Source organism: Morus notabilis, unplaced genomic scaffold, assembly GCF_000414095.1.
Source record: "Morus notabilis unplaced genomic scaffold, ASM41409v2 Scaffold2342, whole genome shotgun sequence".
NCBI lineage: Eukaryota > Viridiplantae > Streptophyta > Magnoliopsida > Rosales > Moraceae > Morus > Morus notabilis.
Window position 1 is genome coordinate 45110 of NW_010363825.1, and position 20614 is coordinate 65723.

A 20614-nucleotide genomic window follows, 5' to 3' on the forward strand; every position below is an offset into this window, starting at 1 on the left:
TAATCAAATTTGATGCAAAGTAGAAAGTGAAATTTATAACTGAGAGCCCACGAAATGATCGCGGTCTTATGATTTTTTTTCCCTTCTCCTACTTTACTCTATAAATCTCGTATTAAAAGAATGTTTAGTAATGATTTTTAAAGCTCAAAATTAATTTTTTAACCATGTTAAAATTTATGTTTGATAAAAATCATAAGAAGTAATTCTTAAATAATTTTTTAAAAATTTACGGTCAAAATAAAAAGAAGTTTAAAAATAACTTTCATTTTTAGATTATACGACAATCACCTTATAATATAATTAATAAAATTTTCATAATATCTATAATATCTCTAAAATTAATACTTGTATAGTTATAATTTACTAAACACTTAACTGTTTTTTATAATAGCTATTTTCTTAACACAACTAACGTTTAAAGTGTACGGCACTACCAAACTAGTTCTAAAGATAAGGAAGAGTTGGCCCCCATTTATGACTTTACACTGTCGTGTTTTTTTTTTCCTTCCCCTATCCTACTGTAGAAAGCTCGTATTAAAAAGATAACGAAGACTTGGTCCCCCATTTATGACTTCACACTGCCTATATAAAACGAAGACTTGTGTCGTCTCACCAAAAGAAAACCTTAAACAGATTGAAAAATTGCTTTAGAGAAACCAAAACCAAAACCAAAAGGCAATATGGCTACAGATAACGTTGTTGTTGTGATGACGATGATGATGATGATCTGTGTAAGTTGTGTCGTTTATGCACATAAATCATCAGATGTGCCTCTTGCAGAAGGACTGTCTTGGAGCTTCTATGACAAGAGCTGTCCAGATGCTGAGTCCATCATAAGAACTCAACTCAAGAAGGTTTTTAACGAGGACATTGGCCAAGCTGCTGGCTTGCTTCGTCTCCATTTCCATGACTGCTTTGTTCAGGTAAATAATACTAAATATTCATTACTTATTTTTCTAATTATTACTACTAAATTTATTCATTTTTTAGTACATTAATCTTTTGAATTAACAGTAAAGCTATATATCAATGACATTAGTACTCAAGGAAACTGATCATGTTGATTAAAGAGATTATTCTGACTGCTAAATCTTGATATTTCTATTTTCGATGAATAATGTTAGGCAACTTTTGTACCAACTCATAAGTTGTTATTTATGTATTTATTTTTTATTGGTGAAGTTTTAATGAGAGCGTTGAGGAGATTATGTATTTATTTTTTATTGGTGAAGTTTTAATGAGAGCGTTGAAGAGAGTACTGGGGATAAAGTTATTGATCATAACTCATATCATTTCATTTGTATAAATAATAAATATACAAACTACTTAATTAATAGTATACTAAAATATATAATTTGTGCAGGGTTGTGATGGGTCAGTGTTGTTGGACGGGTCGGCGAGTGGGCCGGATGAGAAGAACGCGCCTCCGAACCTGAGTTTAAGAGCGAAGGCTTTTGAGATAATAAATGATCTACGCGCCAGAGTTCATAAGAAGTGCGGTCGAGTCGTCTCTTGTTCTGATATCGCTGCTATTGCAGCACGTGATTCTGTTTTCTTGGTAATACTTTTTTACACACTTTCATCTTTTTGTTTAATTCTTGCTTTACTTGTAGGGACATTTTAGGATCAGTCTCTTTCTGTTAGCTCTGATTGAGAAATTAAAAATTAATTTCACCTTAGAGTATAAATTAATTTTTTCCCAAAAGGGAATGTTCTGGCTTTCAATGGCTTTCACTTTCCAGCCAATTAATTCCGTTAAATATTTAAATAAAGCCGGAGGCACTGTTTATATAAATATGTGCGTTTTGTATTCTAGACATTTGAATAGCTCGTGGATAATGAATTAGTTTACGCTAGCTAGTAAAATATTCAATATCTTTTTTTTTTTTTCATCTTATTTTTTCTCTTTTTGTGGATATAGATTATAGTTTGTTTGTCATATGCCGAAACTGATAATAAGTGAAAATTTAGGTAAGTAAAAAATAAGGGTAAATGAGATAAGTACCTTTTAAATTTGTATGAATTAGAATTTTTATTCTTTACTTTTAATTAATACTTTTTCTAATTAAATAACTATATTAATAAAAAATATTAATCAAGAATGAGAAATATAAATCTAAACTCGTACACTCTTAAAAATAAATTTTACAATACCCAAAATTAGTAACTAGTCTAATGCTCAACATGACGAGTGATGCTACATATTTAAGAATTACTGCTTAAACATAAACTAACACTGCCAATATATAAACTTTTTTAAACAATATTAAGAAAATAAATAAATTTCAAGTATTCTTTATTTTTAATTAATACTTTTTCTAATTAAATAACTATATTAATAAAAAATATTAAGAATGAGAGATATAAATCTAAACTCGTACACTCTTAAAAATAAATTTTACAATACCCAAAATTAGTAACTAGTCTAATGCTCAACATGACGAGTGATGCTACATATTTAAGAATTACTGCTTAAACATAAACTAACACTGCCAATATATAAACTTTTTTAAACAATATTAAGAAAATAAATAAATTTCAAGCACATAACCCAACAATAGTAATTATTAATTGTCTAGCAGCTTAAATCCATACATCACACACATACACCCAAAATAGGGATGAATTCTGTAATAAACTGTAACTAAAGAAATAAAAATAGTCGTTAATTGACACCGCAGACAAAAAATAGAATTGCTTGATTCATGCATAGATTAACACCACTTTGATATTAGACAATCATTTAGGGCATGTGCATTTTCCAGGAAATATATTTTCCCTATTTCTTTTGTGGACGAATAAGCACAATCTTCTTATAATTGACACATGATTAATGCCAAACATCATGACACAAAATTATACATATCGGTTAATTTAGTAATTTTCTTGGTATTATGGCGTGAAATATATTTAATAAATCTTATTTAAATCACATACTGTTATATGATAACATGTTTATACTTATATAATATAATTGTAATGCAGTCAGGTGGTCCTGACTATGCAGTACCATTAGGAAGAAGAGACGGGTTGACATTTGCGACAAGAGCAGTAACTATAGCCAACCTTCCTTCATCAGCAAGCAACGCTAGCACTATCGTCGCCTTTCTTGCAACGAAAAACCTAGATGCCACCGACGCGGTTGCCCTTTCAGGCGGCCACACCATTGGCCTCAGCAATTGCTCCTCCTTTAACAACCGCCTCTATCCCACCCAAGACCCTGTCATGGACCAGACTTTTGCCAAAAACCTAAAGGCGATTTGCCCTACGAACAACACGGTTGCCACTACTGTGCTCGATATTCGAAGCCCTAATGCCTTTGACAACAAGTACTATGTCAACCTCATGAACCGCCAAGGACTCTTCACATCTGATCAGGATTTGTACAGCTACAGTAAGACCAAGGACATTGTCATCAACTTCGCCGTTAATCAATCACTCTTCTTCGAAAAATTCATCATCGCCATGACCAAAATGGGCCAATTAAGTGTCTTGACAGGCAGCCAAGGTGAGATACGTGCCAATTGCTCTGCTAGGAATCCAAGTAAGGATAACTTGGCGTCTCTATATGAGGATGTGGACAATTTGTCGGCGTTCTAAGGGCTTTAGGTTTTGGCTTTGTTTCAAATATGTTCCTTTTGTTAAAAGCCAAAAAAGAAAAAAAAAAAAATGTTCCTTTTGTGTTTGTGAGAGCAAACCTTCTTTTCAATATCTACATCTATACGGGTGTATGATCTAATTATGTCTCATGTCTCTAACGTGTATGCTTTAACTTTGTGTTTGTATTGTTAATCAGATGACACTCTTTGTTTGATTATTATATAAAGTATGTAATTTTCCTTTATTGGAATAATAGTAGAAAGTTTATGTTTATGAATTTGCAATTGCAACTCTGTTTTCATCTTCTTTTTTTTTTTTTTTATATTGAACACAAAATTCTTCTGGTTAAACAGAAAGATGCAATATTTCATGGATAAACATGGTGTCAAGTAAATATCTAAATGAATTGATAAAAAAGGATTGAGTAAAACAAATTCACGTACTTATCTTTGCTCGCATTATTTTGGGGCTAGTAGAGTGGAAAGATCCATTCATTTGCTTATAGTTGAAGTCTGAGTCTAACGATGTGTTTTGCTTTTCATTTAGATAATCTTGACAAATATCTCTTAAAAGTGCATGGGTAGAATTTTTACTCTTTATTATTAATTTATAACCTTTTTAGTTAAATAATTACACTAATAAAAGGGTATTTATCAAGAATAAGGGGTAAAGGACTAAAATCATGTACTCTCAATAATAAATTTCTCCATTTTTTCTTTTCATTTTGGTTTGGATAAACAGACGGTGATATTTGAATTCATGGCTTGTTTTGCTTATCTTTTATTTTTTTTTTCATTTTTAATATGTGAGGGTAATAAACATTTTGAGTATGTTTGGTTGGAGAGAGATGGAGAGAAGGAAAGACCTAATCAATTATTTTGTTGGACAGATGAAAGGAATGAGAGAAAAAGTAGGGATGTATTCTCCCTCTTAATACATCAAATTGTATCATTCCATTAAATGGATTTGAGCAATACATAAATTTTAATCTTTAGAAGACTATTTGATCCTTTACAAAAATTATTGATAAATTGTACAAATGTACATTATAGTAATTAATAATTAACTATTATTAAACTATCCTTCCCTCTTATCAAATAACATAAAGGATTTTCATAATCACTAAATTAGGAGCATTGTGTATTTTATACTTGGAACAATTTTTGCTTTGTAGATGATTTGCAAACATTGATTTTTTTAAGGATTTTAGTTCTTGATATTGAAATTGTTAAATAACTTCTAAAATTTTTCAGAAACAAACACATCCTAACAAATTTTTAGAGCACTAGCCACTAGTTATATTGAGTGTGAACTATTCATTTGTTTAAGGTTTTAACAAGAGCGGAATGATATATTTTTTAGGGATAATGAGAGAAATAAATCAAAATAAAAGAGAAATATAGGCCAAGATTTGGGGGGAAAAAAACAAAAAACAAATACGGCATTTAGGTGTAAATTCATATGTACATGCAATTGAATTTCTAAAAATGCCCTTAAATAAAACATTAGAATTCATATAAAAAAATACTTTTTCTTAAAATATTTTCACACTTAAGCAAGTTCACACTTTTACATAAGCTGTTTTCTGAAAATGCAGTTTTGTAACAGTTTTTCCCAACAGTTAAACAAATTTAGAGGTTAATTTTTAAAATTAAAAATCTAAGATGTAAGTTGCTAAATCTTGATAAATTTAAAAGGTAAATGTGCTAAAAATCATACAGGTAGGAAAAGTAAGATCGTGGAGAGTAATAGCAGATTACTTAACGAAATAAAATCATGAGAAGACTATTTCCCCTGAAAAAAAGGCCTATCATTTTTTTTTTTTTAAAAACACCGATCAGATTTTTGTCGATTTCAGCTCAGAACAACCCTACGTCTTTAGTACAACCAGCTTCCCTTCAGAGGACACAAAATATTCGTTTCTCTATAATTTCATATCAACTTGAATCAATTTTATTTCTGACTACTCATTTCTTATGTTCTTATAGCTCATTACTCTTTTAGGGACCGGAAGATTTTATTTTATTTTATTTTTTATATTTTTAATTTTTTTAAGGTATGAAGTTACGTTTTTCTGTTGTTTTTTTAGACTATATGTTCTGCCCCAGCAAAAAACATATCTTTAAAATAAGAGTTAATCCCACAAATGGTTTGTGAAGTTTACACTCGATCACACTTTATTTCTAGATATTTCAAATGTCTCACAGTTGGTCTCTGAGGTTTTATTTTGTTTTAATTTCGGTTATTCTATTAACTTGGCGTAAATATTTGACGGAATATGCAAAAATTAGAGACTAAAATTGAAAACATATAAAGTTTACGGACTAAAACAATAGACAAGAAAAAAAAACAAAAGATGATTTTCACAAATAGTACTAAAATTAGTTGTTTCTAATTTTGGTCTCTAATTTACACATATTCTAACAAATTTTAACGTATAGTTAATGGTAGCACTAAAATTGAGACAAAATAAAACCTCAGAAACTATCTATGGGACATTTGAAAAGTTAAGAACCAAAGTAGGATTGAGTGTAAACCTGAGAGACCATAAATTAACCTTTAAATAATGTTCCTTTGCTGTTTTTAACTATGAAGGAGAGAAAAGTTGCACGGGTTAGTGTTAAATTACTGCTAGGCTATGTTTTAAGAGCGATGATAGGTTAACGAGTATCCACCTGGTGTGGGTTTGTCCCCGCATTTAACGCCTAGTTGCTGGAAAGACCGAAACTGGAACAAAATAAAATCTCAGGAACCATCTGTGGGACATTTAAAAAGTCAGGGACCAAAGTGGATTGAGTGTAAACCTCAGAGGCCATTTGTGAAATTAAACTTAAAATAATTTTCCTTTGCTGTTTTTAACTATGAAGGAGAGAAAAGCTGTATGTGTTAGTGTTGAATTACTGCTGGGCTATGCTTTAAGAAGTGATGATTGTTTCTTTCTTACAGGTTAACGAGTATCCACCAGGTGTAGGTTTGTCCCCTCATATAGATACCCATTCTGCTTTTGAGGGGTTAATTTTTAGCCTTTCACTCGCTGGACCTTGCATCATGGAGTTCAGGAGATACGTTGATGGTGATTGGCGGCATACTAAAGTTACACTTAGTACTGATACGACAACAGAAAATCCTGAAAATAACTCCAATTTCCTTAGAAAGGCGATCCATCTTCCTTCGCGATCTATGCTATTGTTATCTGGAGAGGCACGCCACGCGTGGAATCACTACATACCACACCATAAGATTGATATGGTGAACGACACTGTGATTAGAAGAGGATCAAGGAGAGTGTCTTTCACGTTTTGTAAGGTCTAGTTTTTAAGTTCTTCGCTGCTTGTTTTCCTGTTGATCTAGCGTCACTCTTATATCATTTGTCAACAAATATGTGATATGATAGATGATTTAAAGGAAAAACTTGTACTTTGAAAAATATTGATCTACTATCACTTTTTGCTGATTATCTGTAGTGAATTCATGCCTGACCTTTATTATTTCTCTATATGCAGTCAATTATGTAGTTGCTATATTTATCTTCTATTTGAGAAGGACTGTACTTTTATAAATGAAACTATCTTTACGTTTTTCAAGTTAGAACAACACCTTACAAATGTAACTTTCTCGGGTATTGTGATTCTCAGAGACAGAGAAAAGGGCGAGTTTTTGTTACTTCTAAAGATTCTGTATGCACCGTTATGGTTTCAATTTGTGGTTGTTATTATATTGGGTTATTTAGGGTTTGTTCAGTTATATTTTTGAGTTATAGTGATTTGAGTATAGATCTTAAATTAAATTTGAGTTATAATTTGAGTTGAAATTGTAACTTGAGATGTTTAGATGTACACATTTGAGTTATGATTTCAATTGAGAATCTATTTGAGTTTGTGTTTGAGTGAGTCAAAACTTGAATTTGTATTTAGATAGTATTTTAATAAAAACTCAATGGTGATGAAAATTTTTAATAGGGTATATATGTGATGTTTTATTCGTCTCTTTGTTGTGAACGTATAGACAAAAAATCATTTCAATCGGAATTATAATGAAAAAGTTATGATGTTTTTAAGAATAAAAAAAGTATTGTTCATTAACTTGAGTTTGAGTTTAAGAACTTGAGTTGTAGGATAAACTTAGCTCATATTTTAGCCTTAAACTCAAGTTAAAACTCGAGTTCAAACTCAAATTTTACAAACGAACATGAACTTAAAAAAAAGTTATAACTTGAGTTCAAACTTTTTTTGAGTTTTAGTCCAAAAGAACAAGCTCTTACATTTTTATACCTTATGTTTTAGGTATGTTTAGAAAATATACATTTCGTTTTTAATCTCAGTAACTATATACATTCAGATTAGATTTAATACATAAAATGAAAAATCATCTCAATCAAAATTAAAATGAAAAAGTTATGATATTTTTAAGAATAAAAAAAATAATGTTCATTAACTTGAGTTTGAGTTTAAAAATTTGAGTTGAAGGATAAATTTATACTCAGATTTTAGCCTCAAACTCAAGCTAAAACTCAAGTTAAACTTGAGTTTTAGTTAAACTCGAGTTAACTTGTTCTCTTTGTTGTGAACGTATAGAAAAAAAATCATCTCAATCGGAATTAAAATGAAAAAGTTATGATGTTTTTAAGAATAACAAAAATACTGTTTATCAACTTGAGTTTGAGTTTAAGAACTTGAGTTGAAGGAGAAACTTAAACTCAGATTTTAGGCTCAGACTCAAGTTAAAACTCAAATTTTACAAACGAACATGAACTTAAAAAAAAAGTTATAACTTGAGTTCTATTTTTTTTTTTAGTTTTATTCTAAAAGAACAAGCTCTTACATTTTTATACCTTATGTTTTAGGTATGTTTAGAAAATATACATTAAGCTCTTACACTTCGCGGATTCGAGTTTTCAATTCGAGCTGAGATATGACATTTTGTGAGAATTTTTCACTGTAGCAAAAAAAGTTAGATGTGATATTTTCTGAGAGCTTTTTACTGTAAAAACCTAAAATTGAAAACTCGAATTGGTGAAATGAACGATGCCTTAATTTTTAATCTCAGTAACTATATACATTCAGAGTAGATTTAATACATAAATCCATACATTTTCTACATAAATTTAATCCATCATAATATTTCTTAAAAAAAAAAATCCATCATTAAACCTAATCCATCACAAAATTTCATTAAATTTCTTTTAAAAAATTTCTTTAAAATAAACTTAAACCTAATCCATCATTTAATTTCTTTTTAAAAAAACCATTATTAAACCAAATCCACCATTAAATTCCTTTAAAGAAATCCATCGTTAAACTAATCATTTTAAAATTAATAAAAAATTTGTATCTCTCGTCCTCGAGACGGTGAGGTCCTGGGTTTCGTGACGGAGGCCGACGCGACGAGGTCCTGGGTTTCGCGACGGAGGCCGACGCGACGAGGTCCTGGGTTTCCGACGGAGGCCGACGCGACGAGGTCCTGGGTTTTGCGAAGGCGGCTGGGCTGCGTGACGAGGCTGGGCTGGTTGTGGGACGTTGATGGCCAGTGGGTTGGCCATTTGATGCTGGCGACGAAGGCCGGCGAGGTCTGGGTTTCACGCGGCGGAGGCCGACGAGGGTCATCTGCTTAGATCGTATTCATCCCCTGTTCATGCATTTCCATGCCTCTTTCTTTGTTGTCTTTTTATTTCTTTTTCTTTTTTTCTCCCGATCGCTTTCTAAGAAAAAAAGGTATCCTTTTGGGTTTAGTTTTGTTAATTGCATGATCGAATTTTGTTGGGTTTGTAGACAATGGTTTTTGACGCTTGAAGTCATTCATTTTCGTTTAGGGGATTGGAAGATTTTATCTTTATTTTTTATTTTTATTTTTTGGGTTTTCGTATGTGTTGCGTTATAGTTGAAAAATTATAAAATTCTGGTGATAGAAACTATTGGCAGAAAGAATTGTATATCTGGTGTCATTCATATACAATCGATGTAATCCTTGCAATTTAATCTAAATAAATCTAAAGTTTTCGAGGATGTCATTTGATGTATTTTTATATGCTTTTTTCATTCAACTTTTGTGTTTCAAGATTATGTAATGACCTGAATTCGTTGTTTAAAAAGTATTTCTGTGATTTTTGTCAAAGGAAATTAGTGTCATTTACTTTAGTAACATCAAGTCCAATAATTGAAGTTTGAGAGTTTGGAACGTTCATATTGAAATAGTACATTAGGACTGATGGCGGGTTCACCAACACCACCTCAACCACCGGCGAGATTCAGGCCGGCAAAGGGCGAGGTTAGCGGGAATCTGTATGTTGCCAACTGTGGGCCGGCAGTAGGAGTTTCGTTTGCAGACATCAAAGAGGTGTTTGGTGCATTTGGAGATGTCGAGGGTGTCTATTCAGCCGACGACTCTGGCGTCCATGTTGTTGTTTGCTTTTCCCATCACTCCTCCGCTCAAGCTGCTTTCCAAGCACTCAACGCTCGCCCTTGTCCCAACCTCCATGGCCGCACTTTGCACATTCGTTATTCCCTTGTCCAACCTCCTCTCCAGGTGGTACTCACAGTCACCCCTTGTAAAAATATCAGTCACATTTTCATCCTTGTTTATGTTATTAAAGAAAGAATGTCCCTGTGCTTCTAGAGAGAGCCGAATAATGTTGTTCCGGTGTCTTTGAACGCTTTGGAGTTGAACATTCCTGGGCTTTACTTGGTGCATGATTTTGTCAGCCTTCAAGAAGAGCAGGTCCATAGGTCTCTTTGTCATTTCTCTTCTGCCAAAATTTCATTCACACGCATAATGTATGTATGTAGATGTCATTCTTACTTTTGGACTTGTTAGGAGTTGCTTGCAGCGGTTGATGAAAGACCTTGGAAACATCTAGCGAAAAGAAGGGTCCAACATTATGGTTATGAATTTTGCTATCAGGTGAGGAAATATTAGTCTCTATCCAGTCTTAAAACTAACCTCTTTATCAATTTTACTATTCTGTTCTTAGAAAAGTATTAATAGTAAATAACAAGTTAATGTATGTTTGGAAACACAATATCAGTCACTGAGCCAAAAAGAAAGTTTTGGGAGTACGGAGTACCCATATTTCTCGTATAAAATGTTCCAGCAAGGAGGAAACTGGGACAATGTGATTTCTGACCGCTGTTTAATTATGTCTAAAATGCGGAAAAAAACAATTTTTGCCTCTTCTATTTCTCCTAATCTAAAATGACGTCTTGTTCTTTGCATTTAATTATTATTTCTCAGCCTCTGCTTTACCTTACATGAATTCTCCATTTTGAAATTTTCAAGCATTTTGGTATCTTCCTCTTTTGAATTGTTCAATCTGTTTGTAACAGACAAGGAATGTCAATTCAAAACAGCAGTTAGGTGAACTTCCCTCATTTGTTTCTCCTGTACTGGAGAAAATGTCCATGTTCAAAAAGCTTTATGAAATAACTGCAGATGTAGCGTTGGACCAATTGACGGTATGAAGTTATGTTTTTCTTTTGTTTTTTTAGATTATATGTTCCGCCCCAGCAAAAAACCTATCTTTAAAATAAGGGTTAATCTCACGAATGATCTCTGAGGTTTACACTCGATCCCATTGTATTTCCTGACTTTTCAAATGTCTCATAGTTAGTCCTTGAGGTTTTATTTTGTTTCAGTATCGGTCATTCTGTTATCTTGGTGTAAATATTTGACGGAATATGCGAAAATTAGGGACTAAAATTGGAAACATATAAAGTTTTGGGACTAAAACAATACAAAAGAAAAAAAAAACAAAAGATGGTTTCAAATTAGCTTTTTCTAGTTTTGGTCCCTAATTTATACACATTCCAACAAATTTTAACGCCTAGTTATTGGAAGGACCGCAACTGAAACAAAATAAAATCGCAGGAACCATTTGTGGGACATTTAAAAAGTCAGGGAACAAAGTTGGATTGAGTGTAAACCTCATATGTCATTTGTGAAATTAACCTTAAAATAATGTTCCTTTGCTGTTTTTAACTATGAAGGAGAGAAAAGCTGTATGTGTTAGTGTTGAATTACTGCTAGGCTATGCTTTAAGAAGCGATGATTGTTTCTGTCTTATAGGTTAACGAGTATCCACCAGGTGTAGGTTTGTCCCCACATATAGATACCCATTCTGCTTTTGAGGGGTTAATTTTCAGCCTTTCACTAGCAGGACCTTGCATCATGGAGTTCAGGAGATACATTGATGGTGATTGGCGGCATACTAAAGCTACACTTAGTACTGATACGACAACAGAAAATCCTGAAAACAACTCCAATTTTCTTAGAAAGGCGATCCATCTTCCTCCGCGATCTATGCTATTGTTATCTGGAGAGGCACGCCACGCATGGAATCACTACATACCACACCATAAGATTGATATGGTGAACGACACTGTGATCAGAAGAGGATCAAGGAGAGTGTCTTTCACATTTCGTAAGGTCTGGTTTTTAAGTTCTTCGCTGCTTGGTTTCCTGTTGATCTAGCGTTACTCTTATATCATTTGTCAACAAATATGTGATATGATAGATGATTTTGAAGGAAAAACTTGTACTCTGAAAAATGTTGCTCTACTATCCCTCTACGCAATCAATTATGTAGGTTCTATAGTTATCTTCTATTTGACAAGGTCGGTACTTTTAAAAATCAAACTATCTTTATGTTTTTCAGGTTCGAACAACACCTTGCAAATGTAACTTTCCCGAGTATTGTGATTCTCAGAGACAGAAAAAGGGGTGAGTTTTCGTACTTCTGAAGATTACCCTATAATTTTTTGTTTGAAGGCCCTAGACAGATTTTTCATATTTTTCTTGTTTTCCGTTATATGTTGTTGCGATATATATGGTAATTTGAATAGGCTATCCATATATGTAAAAGTACAATCTAGCATTTATTATAATATATTCACAATGGGGGTATTTAGCTAAAGGTGCGGAGCCAGCGAAGTCTGCATTTATTGCTAGTTCTTCTACTGGTCTCGAAATAAACTGCCGATTCGCACCTTGACGTTCTCCCCTCATCATCGCTCGGGATCAGAGACTTTTTTGAGTACGGCTTTTAACTGTGGGTTTCTAATACTAAGCCTCCCACATTAGTTGGTGCCGTCAAGTAATTTCTGAATCAATTCCTATTGGGTAGATTAGAAAAAGGCACCAAAAGAATTTGAGAACTTGACTGCTAAGCCGTGTGAGATCGGAAACTCACAAGTATGGTTTTAAGGGGAGGAATTTATCCACACGGGTTGTTGTCCGATTGAAATTGAAATCTGAATATAATTCAAAAAAAAAAAGCATGAAACCATACAATGCAACGCAGCCATGCAAACATACATGCATGCATGCTTGCCGATATATATGTGTGTGTGTGTGTGTGTGTGTGTGTGTGTGTGTATATAGTAACAGATAGACATACGGCGGCTTGATTTATTTATTCAACTAGTGCAAAAGTAAAATATTGCAAATTAAAATTAAATCACGCATTGCAGCATTCAACGGCTACTAGTGATTATGTTGTCATTGGATTTGAGAGCCTCGTGATTCATGAAGGGTGATCTGAATGTAGATAGCGCAAAAGGATCACGCCCAACTTGTTTTCTGTTGATCATGTCAAATCTTAAACTACTCCCAGCCGATTGGAGATCAGCGAAACGCTTGAAGAGCAGTTGCGTCGCAAATTTCATTATCTCAATTGGCAACGGGTTAGCCAAGTTTTTGGTTTCAACCATCTTGTAGTTGGCTTCCTTGCCGTCGTTGACCATCTTTGCACTCTTGACACGGTTCTCCCTCTCTTTTTCTTTCCTTGGGGGGGTGTCGATGCGGGTTACGGTAGCTTTTATTGGATTTGCTTCATACAGCCGTTTCCCCACATCACTGCATCCGCATCCATTATATACATATATATCAGATCATAATATATAATAATAATTAAATGTAAATGCTTGCTGGGACTAATTTATTTGGTACCACACACTCACCTGTATGTGTAACTTACTTTGATAACATCCGGGCTCGTCTGACTATCAACTTTTGGAAGAAAAAGATCCACAATGACCTTGCGTACCTCTTTTTTGTAGAGATCGCCTAAAGATATAGTTACAGAAGAGTCCTTGTTACTGGATTGTGGATAGTCTCCTGCATATACATTCATGATTTTCAAATCTCCATCGAATTGTTTGACGGTCAGCTTCACGTCCTGAACAACCACGCCGAGAAGACCAGCCAAACATTAGGAAAATGCGGCGCTCAAGTTGCTATGGTTTAGAACATCTGAGAATGTGCCTCCATTGCTTTTCTTTGCAATCTCTTGTAGCACCTATATTACATTTCGATTGAATGATTTAGGACGTACTCATGAATTAATTGGTAAAGTTATTCATACAGCTTTTGCTTTAACAAGTATTACTTAAGGGACATACGCTTGGTTCACATTCCGCGCTAAAATTGAATGTGTGTACAGGCACGTTTCCAACGTCAACCTCGGCAGCCTTACCCCTGTTTTCGGCACCGCCAGACATAAGCAAGATGGCACCGACACGGCCATCTTTAACATGGCGGTCATTCAGTACTCTTAAGGCCGTTTTCAGCCCGTCGGTGATGTTTGTGTTACCATTGGCAACTAAATCGTTAACCTGCTTTTCAATATCTTGCTGAGAGTCTTCAGTTATCTGGCGCAATGGCAACAACTGTTGGAATATTTTTATGGACTAGTACAAATCATTATTAATTCACTCAAATATGCTACAAATTAGAGCATAGTTTTATGGACAATTATATTGTAATATGATTTACACATGGTATTATAATAAGGGCCATAATAGAATGTACAATTTAATTACTAATGTACTTGGGACCCTTAGACTCACTCTCTCTGTATATTTAATCAGCTTATTGGGCCAAATTTTCTCTCCTCCCAAGTTTTTTGGTTAAGACCCATTGCTTAATGTGGCAAAAACAAAACCAGAGGGGCAGAAATTTTGAGCGCCCCGCCGTGTATGTGTGTGTGCCTGTGGGAGTTGAGAGAGGCAGAGGAGAGAGGAGTTAAAAACCCTCCAAGTCCCTTGATTTTATCAGATCATTGAAGCTTCAACTATGGCCGATCAAGAACGGATTCCGGCCACCATGAACGACACCGTTCTTACGCAGTGGATGAGGTAATCCTAAAACCATTAATTTTCTATATGCTTCAAAATCCAATTTAATAGTTTTATTTTTGGGTTCAATGGTATTGTTGTTCTAATCTCTTTTATGAGTATTGAGAACCCACTTATTTCTAACAAATGATATCAGAGCCTATCTTATTGGATTTGAGGTTGTAGTTTTTTTTTTTTTTTTTGATTTGTTGTTTGTGTCCTCCATTGGGGGTTTTGTTTTCTGTAGATTATTGAGTGAAATTGATGTTTGAAAACTAAAGAGAATGAAATTTGGAGCAAAACCCCTTTAAAAACGTCAAAAATGGACCACTGGAGCTCAACTTTCTGACGGGCCGGGTCACGGATCCATTTCAACAATTTCAGAGGACAGGGAAGCTCCAAACGACGTGTCCTTTTTCATCCTTGAGAAAAATGACATGTCGTTTGAAGGACGTGTGGCTGTTGTATTGGCAAAACTACATGTCATTTTCAGTAAGCCCAAAACGACATGTCGTTATGGGCACCAAAAAAAAAAGTTTTCATTGGTCCGTACGGTCACATCCGAAGTCCATTTTGACCACCATTTTCGCCGTTGCGCTCGTTTTTCATTTCCTACACATTTAAATGATTCATTTTGGGTTTGGGCCACCATAAAATCATGTTTTTAATATTTTTATATTATTAATTGTATATTTTTATGGGTGGCTATTATTATCTCACAATTTTTAAACAAATTTTTCTTTAGCATTTTGCATATAATTTGTTTGATGATTAAATGCCATAAAGTTTTAATTGTATTGTTTGATTTTGTACGGCACAGTAAATTTTAATGGTCAGAATTTGACAATAGTGAATGTTTATGTCCTCACCTGTCGTGAGTCTAAAGATGTCAAATTATCTGCGTATGTTACAGACTCTCTCACAAAATTTAACATTTCCTTTTGAAAAAGGCATTGAGATACACACAATCCTTACATGGATGTACATGAGCTACTAGAAAATATTTTATTTAAATATTTGTTTATTGTAATAATTTTCATATATTTTCTGGGTAGTTTTAATTCTCACTATTTTGAGACCTAACATTTTGGGGCATGTTTTATTTGTTCATATTTTATTTGTTACTCCATATTATATGGTCATATTTTATTTGTTCTCCCACATAATTTGATATTTTGGTAAATAAAATTTAGACTTATAATATGGATGTTTGTTCAATTTTTTTTTTTTTTGAAATGCCCATCTTATGTTAATGTTTTAATGCCTAGTTTTTGTATAGGCATACATAGTCTCTTTTGTGTAAAAGTGAGAATGAAAATTTTATTAGAAGCTCATGTGTTATTTTAAAGCTTAAACTATAAGTTTATCCATAATTTATTTATTATTGCTATCATTATTATTTGATATCTTGTTTTATGTGAGTATCATGTTTTTTTATTATGCTATCCAAGTGGGAGAAAATTTAAAACATCTTTTTGTGGATTAGCATAATCACTGACTCATATACTATTATCAAATAATAAGTTACGAGATTATATGGATAAACTTAATTTGTTGATTATGTTCCGAAAGTCCATACAGGTAATATAATTATCCTATCGACAGTTTTATTGCTTGGTAGAACACTTGTGTCTGGTTGGAGCTTAAGCTTATTATCTTTATCCATGTCTCGGCTATTCGTATTATTATTTGACTTTTTTTTGGTTATAAGAGTATCATGTTTTTTGATTATGCAGTTCAAGTGAGATAATATTAGAAATAATTATATATGGACTTCTATAATCACTAAACTCATATTATGGTCAAATAATATATTGGAGTGTGAAAGATAAAGATATGTATTTACCATTTTGCTAAGATCCATACGGGTAATTAAATTATCATATCAATAATTAATTTTTTAGTAGGATGCTTAGACCGATGAAGGAAGTTTGTTGGATGTCATGAACCGCATAATCTTTACTACTTTGTCAGTGTTGGAGTGATGCATTTGGTTGTGATGTTTGATGCATTGTCCTTACCTACGAAAGAGTTTTATTCTTGCTCAACCGACTCTAGCACACAATGATCATATTGGTTTGGATCATTGAGAAGGCTAAGTAAAGGGCAAATTGCGCGATCTTGTTTAACATGCCTATTGTTGGTGATCCATGTTGTTTTCTTTAGCCTTGAGCAATCCTGCATCTCCACAGTCTTGACACTAAATGAGACAAGTCATTAGATATTGTATGGATCTCTCGTGATTATGTTGTTGATGATGAAATGGACATAGCCTTGAGAGTGGATGTATTTCTTAACTCCACTATTGTGTTGAGAAAATCTATGAAGAGTGGGAGTATATGGATAGCACCGAGGCAGTAGCGTCTCAATTTTAAGATGAGACAGTCACTAAAATTAGCTTTATGGAGAGCGTTGTTGATAAATGCATAGGTGTAAGGTCAGTGGGAGCAGTTGCATGTTTCTATTTTTTATATCGGTGACAACTTGCTCGCGCCTAATGATTCTGACCTACTGGTTAAGACGAATAGCTTGTCACCTAGTCACTTTGATTTGAGAATCTTAAAAAAACCTCTTATGTTCTAGGCATGTAGACTCTCCGTGACAAGGATAAATGCATTTTCTAGTCGTCTCAGAGAACCCATATTGTTCTTGTTTTGAACAGGTTCAGTATGCATTCTTGTTCTCCTAGTAAGCATTGTTTATTAAAGTGACAAACTCATAAAGGTGTAATGTCCTTATGGTGAAGTAAGAGAGATCATATAAAATTGTCCCTTATGCTTACATGTTTAGCAGCCTGATGTATGCTTAAGTATGCACATGTCTTATTATTGCGTTTGTTGTTGACGTGCAGATTCGGTATTTGAGTGATTGTTGTTATTATTACTAAATTAACTGGGAATGAAGTACTAGATAGTTGTGTATCGATGAACTAACACTTTTGTTGTAGTTGGATCTCTCGATGCGGATTAATCAAGTTGCATAAAGGATAAAAGGAGGAGCTACTTTGTTAAAAAAGTATCAAATAGACACTCGTAGCATCCTTGTAACGCCCCCATCACTAAACCAGTCTAAGGCCGAATTTAGCGAGGTGGTGCTACTTAAAACATACTTTCTATACTTAAAACAATGTCATTTATAAGATGCAGAAACTTGTGGTTGATATCATCACAAAATTTTCTTAAAAGTTTTTGAACAAAATGAGTCAGTGCGTAAAATGATTACAATCACAAATCTTAGACATTAAACAATTATTCAAAAGCGATAACAAAAAAAAAAACATTTTGAGCATATCTATTGTTTGGAAGTACATATGAGCAAGATGCCAGATGTAGGACTTGGAGTACTCAACCAACCTTGAAAATCATTTTTCTTTTTTCTTTTACTTTTCGGTAACAACAACATCATCTGCATCACAAGGTAAAACTAATGAGCAAAAACTCAGTAAGTAGATTTCAAATAAAGTAAATATCTAAAATCTCCGTGGCTAAAATCTCTTTGTTAAACATTGTTCATAAACTTTCATATTTATTCTTAATTTAGATATGATACAGAACTTCGGTTCTAAGTAAGCCTCTCTATACAGGACCTTCTCTACTTTTGGCCAATTCTCTTCTCTTCAACACTAAGTGGGGTTTTTAGAATCTCTTTCTCTTGTGATCAACAAGAGACTTCTCACTAGCATTTTTCTCTAGTTGTCTCAAAGAGACAGTTTCTCTAATTTGGGGCACCGGTCCCTCGCACACTTGCTTCCCCAGCCTCTCATCCATATACCATACCATAAAATCTTTTAAAGCATAAAAACATAATAAGCAAATATCATAATATCTTTCAAAATAATTAATCATGAATACTCTTTGAACATAATCATATAAGGTCTTGTGATGCAGTTTTTAAATGCTTTTAACTCTACTAACCTGAATTTTGATCACCACTTTGCAAGCACAAACTAGCTGGTTGTGGGACGCCTTCAATGTGCTAATTAATGTTTAAAACCACAGCTTTCAAAAATCACATTCATATCATTATTTAACGAAACAAATAACTACGCATTGTTACGAAAATATTCATAACAAATTCATCAAAACTCAAAATATTATGAGGCCAGTGGCAAATAAAAGTAAACTCAAAACCCTCTTTTTAGAGCTACTACATGATGGCTTTCAGATTTTTCAAACTAACCAAAAACAGCCCGAAATCTAAATTGAAGTACAATCTCGTCAGGAAAATGAAAGCTTTTTAACTGAAATTATAAAATTCATAACTAAATGTAGAAAAATTCGTTTGGAGTGATTCAAAAATTCACATAAACCTTGAGATGTATAATTTAATAGAAAAATATAATATCAGTCAAAATCATAAGTATATATGGCACGAAAATAAAATCTACGTAGGCTGTACAGAGGACTTATATTTGAACATTTCATCAAATACCTAGCATGTAGATCTTAATCTTCAAAGACCACTCTCACATACATGAATCATCATCTTAATAAGACTTTATCTTCAAATAATCATCAATAATATCAAGCTAAAATCATCAATTTCACCCATAAACTAATATTTGAACCAAAACCTCAAGAAACCCATTTTTAAGAGTCTACAACCAACATGCATAATAAGCCCCATCAAAAATCCGAGTCTGAAGTAGGATTTCAATATCTTAATCTCTGAAATCTTAGTTTCTAACATAAGAAAGAAGTTACCTCAAAGAAAAACGTGTTCCCAAGTGAATAGAAGCTCAAAACTTAGTGGTTATTTTTGGTTCTAGGTTGAAAACGAGTTGAGATGGGTTGGTTGAGTCTTTAGCTCATTATCTCTTAAAAACCTAGGTTTGATTCTGAGTTTTAGGTGAGAAAATGAGTGAGAAGAGAGAAGAAAGTGCTATGGTCGGAGTTCTAGGGTTTTTTTTGCTGAAATAGACCCGAAAAGGAAGTCTAAACTTGATAGAAACTAAATAAAAGTAAAATGGCCTTATAATAAAACAAGTGCCTAGGTTTTTCTAAGCCTTTAATAGTTATCCTAAACTCATAAAATCAGCTCTAAAGTCTCTATTTTTCTTCTTCAATTAGGTGCCTAAAGTTCACTCAATTTGCTAACATAGACTTCTCTCACCAAAAACTCAAAATAACAACTAAGTGCTCAACACATTTACATAAAACCATATTCCCAAGTGAATAGAAGCTCAAAACTTAGTGGTTATTTTTGGTTCTAGGTTGAAAACGAGTTGAGATGGGTTGGTTGAGTCTTTAGCTCATTATCTCTTAAAAACCTAGGTTTGATTCTGAGTTTTAGGTGAGAAAATGAGTGAGAAGAGAGAAGAAAGTGCTATGGTCGGAGTTCTAGGGTTTTTTTTGCTGAAATAGACCCGAAAAGGAAGTCTAAACTTGATAGAAACTAAATAAAAGTAAAATGGCCTTATAATAAAACAAGTGCCTAGGTTTTTCTAAGCCTTTAATAGTTATCCTAAACTCATAAAATCAGCTCTAAAGTCTCTATTTTTCTTCTTCAATTAGGTGCCTAAAGTTCACTCAATTTGCTAACATAGACTTCTCTCACCAAAAACTCAAAATAACAACTAAGTCCTCAACACATTTACATAAAACCATATAATAAAAATATAAAATAATGATTCATCATTAAATCAATCATAATAGAGGTAAATTATCATATCAAATAATCATAATAAATATCATTTTTCTTCATAAATCAAATAATATAATAAATATCATTTTTCTTCATAAGTTTAGCACATTGAGTTCCCACATTGAGCTAGTTGCACTGCACATTAAAACTGAAAACTCGATTAGCAAAGCTATAAGTTTAATAAAATCATATGATAACTATAATAATAAAATATAATGCCAACAAATAATTTTTAGGTAAATGGTAAATGTGATGCATGATTTTAA

General features: G+C 33.1%; 3 protein-coding genes across 4 annotated transcripts; all 3 read left to right on the forward strand.

The window, feature by feature from the left end:
* The first annotated feature begins 631 nt into the window (after window positions 1-631).
* On the forward strand, window positions 632-3844 carry LOC21385542 (peroxidase 12). The gene is made up of 3 exons (XM_010105049.2): window positions 632-923; window positions 1364-1558; window positions 2986-3844. The coding sequence occupies exons 1-3, from the start codon at window positions 681-683 to the stop codon at window positions 3598-3600; spliced, it is 1053 nt and encodes a 350-aa protein (XP_010103351.1). The 5' UTR covers window positions 632-680; the 3' UTR covers window positions 3601-3844.
* A 2345-nt stretch (window positions 3845-6189) lies between these two features.
* Window positions 6190-6912, forward strand: LOC21385543 (alkylated DNA repair protein ALKBH8 homolog). Its single transcript, XM_010105050.1, has 2 exons — window positions 6190-6213; window positions 6547-6912. Exons 1-2 carry the CDS (start codon window positions 6190-6192, stop codon window positions 6910-6912), a joined length of 390 nt encoding a protein of 129 aa, XP_010103352.1.
* Window positions 6913-8915: 2003 nt separating this feature from the next.
* Window positions 8916-13968, forward strand: LOC21385544 (alkylated DNA repair protein ALKBH8 homolog). 2 transcript variants are annotated; one of them, XR_002902794.1, is made up of 9 exons: window positions 8916-9198; window positions 9801-10122; window positions 10213-10314; window positions 10411-10497; window positions 10920-11048; window positions 11659-12018; window positions 12248-12312; window positions 13139-13274; window positions 13650-13968. XR_002902794.1 is itself a non-coding variant. In XM_024170074.1 (8 exons), the coding sequence occupies exons 1-8, from the start codon at window positions 9143-9145 to the stop codon at window positions 13666-13668; spliced, it is 1140 nt and encodes a 379-aa protein (XP_024025842.1). In that variant the 5' UTR covers window positions 8916-9142; the 3' UTR covers window positions 13669-13968. The 2 variants fall into 2 exon arrangements, 1 of the variants encoding a protein (XP_024025842.1); XM_024170074.1 differs by lacking the exon at window positions 13139-13274.
* Window positions 13969-20614: the final 6646 nt, after the last annotated feature.

Coding starts and splice junctions, on each gene's coding strand:
- LOC21385542 (XM_010105049.2), top strand. CDS start 681: ATGGCTACAGATAACGTTGTTGTTGTGATGACGATGATGATGATGATC. Junction 924..1,363: donor TCCATGACTGCTTTGTTCAG/GTAAATAATACT, acceptor TAATTTGTGCAG/GGTTGTGATGGGTCAGTGTT. Junction 1,559..2,985: donor CACGTGATTCTGTTTTCTTG/GTAATACTTTTT, acceptor ATTGTAATGCAG/TCAGGTGGTCCTGACTATGC.
- LOC21385543 (XM_010105050.1), top strand. CDS start 6,190: ATGAAGGAGAGAAAAGTTGCACGG. Junction 6,214..6,546: donor AGGAGAGAAAAGTTGCACGG/GTTAGTGTTAAA, acceptor TCTTTCTTACAG/GTTAACGAGTATCCACCAGG.
- LOC21385544 (XM_024170074.1), top strand. CDS start 9,143: ATGCTGGCGACGAAGGCCGGCGAGGTCTGGGTTTCACGCGGCGGAGGC. Junction 9,199..9,800: donor CGCGGCGGAGGCCGACGAGG/GTCATCTGCTTA, acceptor TAGTACATTAGG/ACTGATGGCGGGTTCACCAA. Junction 10,498..10,919: donor GTTATGAATTTTGCTATCAG/GTGAGGAAATAT, acceptor TGTTTGTAACAG/ACAAGGAATGTCAATTCAAA.